The sequence below is a fragment of the Vigna radiata genome, chromosome 3 (genome assembly GCF_000741045.1).
Source record: "Vigna radiata var. radiata cultivar VC1973A chromosome 3, Vradiata_ver6, whole genome shotgun sequence".
NCBI lineage: Eukaryota > Viridiplantae > Streptophyta > Magnoliopsida > Fabales > Fabaceae > Vigna > Vigna radiata.
In genome coordinates, this window is record NC_028353.1 from 2,471,762 (window position 1) to 2,479,493 (window position 7,732).

General features: G+C 29.5%; 1 protein-coding gene across 1 annotated transcript; it reads left to right on the top strand.

Annotated features, from left to right (window-relative positions):
- Positions 1-3,458: 3,458 nt before the first annotated feature.
- On the top strand, positions 3,459-4,568 carry LOC106756883 (heterodimeric geranylgeranyl pyrophosphate synthase large subunit 1, chloroplastic-like). The gene has a single exon (XM_014639484.2). The coding sequence runs from the start codon at positions 3,515-3,517 to the stop codon at positions 4,511-4,513; it is 999 nt and encodes a 332-aa protein (XP_014494970.1). The 5' UTR covers positions 3,459-3,514; the 3' UTR covers positions 4,514-4,568.
- Positions 4,569-7,732: the final 3,164 nt, after the last annotated feature.

A 7,732-nucleotide genomic window follows, 5' to 3' on the forward strand; every position in this document is an offset into this window, starting at 1 on the left:
TTGGAATATAGATAATTAATCATTATGTAGTTTTGTTTAGACATGTTCAAAGAATAATATCTTTATTCAATTTTCAAATGCATTATGTGTATGATAAATTAATTAACTAATAAAAGATATATCAAATATATTATTGAAGTTTCACATAAAGAAAGCATAGTATTTTTTTTTTGTAATTTATTTGACTTTTTTTCATGAAGACGATGTAAAACTTCATATTTACGTCAGATATTGATGTCACCTACTGTAAATAGGAAGTTTTATGTTGGACAAAAGACCTTATGTAAAAATTGTTTTACCTTATTATTGTTGCAATGCATGAACTAAATGACAACAATTTTTTTCTCTTTTAATGGCAACAAACACAATTCTGTAGTGGTTTTTGACATAAACATGGTTTTCTTTCATTTTTTTTCCATTTGTTTTGGTAGAGGTTTTCTCTTCTATCACATTAGAGCAACTCTTGATAAACAAACGTGATTGAGATGATGTTCTATATCTCTATTTTATAATTGAAATTGAAAATATGGTTGTTTTTGTGGGTTTCAATCACAACAATACATAAATTTTTATATTGGATTGTTGTTGACATAATCATTGGTTGATATTGAAATTTTTTGGTTGATTCATACAAATATGAATGAGTCCTTCACAAGTACATGTGTACTCCTTTCATGCATTGATGGGTTAGTTTTTAAGTTTTTTTTTTCTTAAATATGTTAATTATATAACTAATTTGTCATAGAATATAGGTCTCGTTATTTTAACAACTTGTCACCAATGAAATTAAAAAGCTTATTATAAGGGTAACTTTAACATGTTTTTATTGCATTTTAAAGTATAAGCATATTTTTTCCATAAACTTAGGTTAGGTATCATTGCCATAACATGAAAATTTTATTAAAAGAAAAAAATAATAATAAACAAGAAGTATGTGTTGTGTTCCATATATTTATCTGAAGAAGTATGTGTTGTGTTATTTAAGGATTGAATGAACCAATCATATAATAATACGTATGATGATGTTTAAATGTTGTCAAAAAATATTGTATAAATATCTTTATCCTTCAATAATATTCAATCTTTTATGGTCCAGACACATCAAACCATCATGTGTAGTTGTGTGAACGACCTACACAGAAAAAAAAAGGCATGGACAACAGACTCATGGGAGAACATATTTTCTTTTTTTATTTTATATTTTCCTTTCTCAAAAGGGACATTGAGAATTAGATTAATGTACGAAGGACAAGACTCATCATGAATGTTTTGGTGATAAGAGAGTTGTCAAGTTGGCGATGGAGCTAAACAGTTATAATAACTTACAAGAGGGAGTTATGAATGTCAGTGGAAAGAAATCTTTTTGGCTGAAACCAAATGAAATAATAATGCACAGGACCATCTTATGTCAGACACACTGTTATTTTCTCTGTTGGTGCTTTTTTAAAGAAAAAATTCTTTTAACAACACTTTTTTAACAATTTTTTGATAATGCATATGTGGCAGTTTGTGATTGGTCCGTTTTAAATATTTTTTAAAACATAAATTTAAATAGACCAATAAAGTGATGACACGTGTACCATTATAAAAAAAGTTGTCAAAAAGTGTTGTCAAAATATCATGATCTTTTTAAAAAGAAAACCAGCTACTCTCAAAATTATTTTTCAGCCTTGTGTTTAGATAAAGCTTGTTTGAGATTGTGTTCATTCAAAAATTAAATTTTACCATAAGTTATATAATAAAGTGATCGGCTGATGTCATCAGATTGACCAAAGTGATTTGATTCTAGTCCCTCGAATACATTTTCTGTCAAAATGTAAGGACTAGTAACGAATTACATTTTTATAAGGATTAAAATACAATATTAAAATATTTTTGTACATCAAAAACATATTTTTGTACATCAAAAACATATTTTTTTTTGTAAACAATTACATAGCATATTCGGAGGGTGCCTGGTTATAAAGCAGTTTAAAAGAACCCTTGTAAACTTGTAGAGAATGGCATTAAACGATAAAGAATATTGCTAATATTTTTTGCTTTCGATGAGAATAGACACCTTCCTATGATTTACGAATTCATCATGAATTTGATCACTCCCCAAATATTAAAGCCAGGATGAAAGTTGGTTTCAGCCTTAAGATGCTATAATTAAATGACACCTACTGATGTTACAGAGCAATTCATCACAGTTGGAATATTTTCAAGAAATGAGAAAGGAACCATGTTCAAGTTATTCCACTGATGTACATATTTTATATAAATTTGAGACTGAAAAAGCCTAGACCTCTCTAGATACAATATAATAAACAGCTTTATAAAAGCTGTCTGAATAGATAATAAACAATTATCTTAAAATTAGAGTATACGTGTTGGAAAGACACAAGAGACCGTGATTGCTCTCTTTGTTTAGGTGTGAATAGGATTGTTATGAGGCGTGGAATCAAGTGAAGGGTGATCATTTGGATGGGTGTGGCTTACCTTGAATGAGGAAGGGAGAAAAACTTCTTGAATGAAAAACATTAGAGTAGGCGGGTTGACACATTTAAAATAAAAAGAAAAGGTGTTAATCACGTAAAAAAAAAACTAAAATTATTGATTATGGAAGATTAAATTAAAACTTTCTAAAACGAGACGGATGAAAATAAATCAAAATTTCAAAAAGAAACAATCAAGAGTTTAAGAATCACAAACATATTCAATTCTTATTTTCAACAAAATTTATTGGTGTATTTAATCCTTATTTTTAACAAAATTTAAAATTACAGTTTAATGATTGTATTAATAAAATTATACTTTTATATAAATTTACTGAAACTGTCAATTTTAATAAAAGAATTATGATTGACATTCATCATATTTTGTACTACCGATTAATAATCACAAATATTATTTTTTTATTTTAAAAATTTATATATTTTTATTTTTATTAATTAAATATAATATTTTTTATTATTAAAAGAGACTGTAAAGTAAATGTAAAAGAAAAGTTAAGTGCTAAAATAAGACAATAACTTTGTTTGAAAAAAATATTTTTGAAATTTCTTAGTACTTATTATTATTATTATTTTTAATCTCCCATTGTAGTTTGTGGTAATTTTAAAAAAATTTAGTATTTGATTATAAGAAGATCTAAATATGTTAAAATCGAAGCCGTGGCAATTTTTAAAAAATTTAGTATTTGAAATTTACTTCAAATTTAACGAGTTTTCCCTTCACATTACTACGTTTAAGAAAGGTTCTCCAATTGTTTCAGGTATGTTGAAATGATGGCTCCTGTTTTCTCAAGAGCTGCTTGGCGTGAGAATCTATTTCTATTGTAAATAATGCTGAAAAATATTGTGCTAAGTGCAATTGTGTCACCATGTGCGTAAGAGTCTATTTTTATTGTACTGATTGCATATCTTGAACTATTGTACGGATACTCTTTTTTAACCACTTATTTTTTTATAAATAGAGGTTGAAGATTGTATATGTGGTACGTAGCACAGAGCAATCTTTCCATACACCAAAGATGAGTTTTGCGAATTTTGGAAGATGGGCTCCTTTGAGGTCTATGCCGATGAAGAGGAACACACGTTCACTTCTCAGTCCCATAGACACTGTGGGAAGAGAAGAAATTGGATTCAATTTCCAAGCTTACATGCAGCACAAGATTAACACAGTGAACCGAGCCTTGGACGCTGCAATCGAGCTCAAGGAGCCCAAGATTATCCACGAAGCCATGCCCTACACGCTCCTCCCAGGCGGCAAGAAGATCCGCCCGGTGCTCTGCATCGCCGCGTGCGAGCTCGTCGGAGGAACCGATTACACCGCCGTACCCGCCGCATGCGCTGTCGAGATGGTCCATGCCATGTCGCTCATCCACGACGACTTGCCCAGCATTGACAACGATGACCTACGGCGAGGGAAGCCGGCGTGCCACAAGGTCTTTGGCGAGAACGTGGCGATCCTCGCAGGCGATGCGCTGCAGGCCTGCGCGTTCGAGCACTTGGCGGCGTCGACGAAGGGCGTGTCTCCCACTCGCGTGGTTCGCGCGATAGTGGAGTTGGCGAAATCGGTCGGCGCGGAAGGCGTTGCGGGGGGACAAGTGATGGATGTGAGCTCGGAAGGGTTGTCGAGTGAGGTGGGTTTGGAGAGGGTGGAATTGATTCACCTTAAGAAATCGGCGGTGTTGATGGAAGTTGCGGTTGTGTTGGGAGCAATAAGGGGGGGTGGGTCGGACGAGGAAGTTGAAAAGTTAAGGATGTTTGGTCGGTGCGTTGGGTTGATAGGTCAGATTGTGAATGATATTGAAGATGTTACGAAATCGACGGAGGAGTTGGGGCGGACGGCGGGGAAGGACTTGGTGGTTGATAAAGTCACATATCCCAAGGTTTTTGGAATGGATAAGTCTATGGAGATTGCTGAGAAATTGGTGGAGGATTCCAAGGAAATCTTGGCTGGGTTTGATAACCCAAAGGTAGTTCCACTGTGTGCTGTAACTAATTACATTGCAGGCAAAATTAATTAGCAAAATATGTAACTCAATATTATATTTTCTCAATTTCATTATCGACTTTTAACAACTTGTTATTCTTTTAACCTTTACCTTGCAAAATCTTCATATAAACTCATTGGCTTGCCCAGTCTTTATGTACCATATAATCAAATTTGACGTATATTACATTAGGTATAATTAAATCCGATGTATAGGATATGTCCATAATCGATGTAAAAGTTTACAGTTTCCTTTTAAAATTTGATTTCTTGTTATACAAAACCTCTTATAAAAAAAAAATGGTCATAAAAGTTCCAATATATAATATAAATTAAACAATACACTCTAACATTTCAATAAAATTATCTAATTTAAACTAAATGACGTAAATAACATAATAAATTTAATTATATTATGTTCATTTTTCTTTTTGATATCAGAGGTGAAGCTTTTAAGTAGTACGAGTAGTTTTGGTCCTCAATTCTACCCATTGTTAAATCTACCGTTTTTTATGTTTTTTTTTAAGAGATAAAGGGATCATTGTCGTTAGTGATTCAGCAGATACAACTCACATAATACAAGTCTAGAGGGATAAGATAATAATTGCAGGAGTTTTACATAAATATTATATATTAAAATTATATCATTCTTAGACAAATCATTATGGTACAATAATACATTAAATGTTTTACTTTTATTGTTAAATATTATTTGTAAAAATAATAGTTAAATATGTTTTTGTCCCTTAATCTTCAGTAAAAATTGAAAATAGTTTCTTTTCAAAATTTTGGTCCAATTTAATTTCTCAACTTTAGAAATGTATTGATTTAGTTCTGTTAATTAAATTTTGTTAGGTTGATTTGACATTTCAAACATGTTTCATGATGTATTTGAGTTATTTACACTTTGACACATTTCTGCTTTAAAATTAACTGAAAAACACATCAAATAGACTTATCAAATTGTGATTAAAGGATTAAATATACACAATTGTAAAGATGAGGGATTCAATTAGTCTAAAGTTTCAAAGAATGAGTATTTTCAATTTTCATTGAAAGTTAAGACACTAAAGACATATTTAATCCTAAAAATAAGTTAAACTCAATCGATTGTCAAAATAAATTACCTCTATTTCTATAAAATTAGAAATACTATCTTAATCAATTCCTTAATATGTCACATGATATAGTAACCACATCCAAACTAGTCTACTTGTCTACTACACACTAGTGAAAAAATCGTTTTTTATGACGGATAAAAATAACCTAATGAATAACCTGACATCATAGTTCTTGGCATCATAATAGGTCTGTGCATTTTATGACAGACAGAAAAGTTCATCATAATAGGTCCAATGTATTGTGACGGACTTTCTGTCATCTATCATAATAGATCCAATATATTATGATAGATTTTAACTTATCCGTATATAATATAATGAATTTATTATGATACAACTAGATTTACCTATCATAATATGTAATATTTTATGACGAAGATTTTTTCACCTATCATAATATTTAGAATATATTATGACAAGTAATTGTTCACTTATCATAATATATACTTCTCAGAAATAAGTTTTTATTACATACATTGTTCACCTGTCATAAAAACTTGAACTTGCTTTGAAAAAAAAAATTCATTATTTCATTTGAGTGAGATATTCTGATTTTCCTTCTATAGTTGACTTCTTTATCTTTTTAATGACCTAGAAATTGAGTGCCTCAGCGAAGAGATACAGTGAAATGCATGGAAGTTTCTCGTAACTATTAATTCCAAAACTCTACACGTTAAGTTTCAATTATTTTTTTCAGATTAAGCGCCTATTCGCTTGAGAGGAATGGAGATGAATTTACTGTTTGCAGAGATGGAAATGAGAGATTATGTGTGTTCCGTTGCAGAGATTAGCGAGGAAAGAAAACAGAGAATTTGAGAGATGGCTCTCTTTTTCAATCATCGCATATATGTGATGATTTGCGATGATTTAAAGCAAATTTTCATTTTTGCCCTTACTTTATTTTATATTTTTCATATTTTTACTTTTATAATAATAATAATAATAATAATAATAATAATAATTTTTATTTTACTAATTTATAATCTTTTTACATTTTTAAAATTTACTTTAATAATTAATTTTAAATTTTACTTTTTATAAATATTTCTANAATTAAATATAATTTTAATAATTATTATTTTATATTACTTTAATAACTAGGGGTATTTTGGTAATCTTTAATTTTTATCAATTAAAGAATTTTTTTTATCTGTCACATCAATCAAATTTTACACTAATTCTTATAAACTTTACTTCCAAATTCACTCTTAATTATCCTCAAATCTACTCAAAAAAACAACAAAAAATTTACCTTCAAATCTTCTCAAATCCATCCACTCACTCTCTTACAAATCATCTCCTCCAAAAGAACACACCCTAATTGTTCATATTACTTACTCTACTACAATAATTTCAGACAAGTTTCTATTGTTTCTTCCACAAACTAATGAGACTGTTCATATAATATTATATAAGATTAAAAACAGACATCTTATTTTGCTCCATCTGAAAGTTGACACGTTAGAGCGAGAGATCAAATGTATAAACATAAGCCTTCAATATTTGTTATCGAAATTGGTACGGAAGGCCAATGAAATCAATAAATGTGGTGCAATGCAATGATGAATATGACTTATCATGTAAGTTAGTGTTTTTGTTTTTTTATTCGCAAAACTCATCTTTGATGTATGGAAAGATTCCTCTGTACTACGCACTACATATACAATCTTCAACCTCTATTCATAAATATGGTTATAATATGTGAATTTCACTAATCAATTATTTTATGGCTGTGATTAATTAGTATTTAATAACCCGAAGCACGTGTCAGTCATTTAAATGATTTGATATGACATATTTTAAAATTTTATATATTAACATCCTTTTAAGAGTAAAAAAGTCCTCAAATTTGGGTCAAAGAATTCACACTCCTTTAGTTTTAAGTTATTTTTATCATGTCTTATTTAAATATTTTTTTTATTATTTATTCAAATAAATTTTATTTACATTTTTTTTTCTTAGGCTATTTTCCTTTTCATGCTTTTGTGCTTTTGGTGAAATTTGAATAAATTATTATGATGTTCTTGTAAAGATTCCAAAGATAGAAATGTTAAGTAAATTTTATTTATTATAAATTGGTTCGATCTTTCCATTCAAAAGATGAGAACTTATGAGTTATATAAAATTTTAGA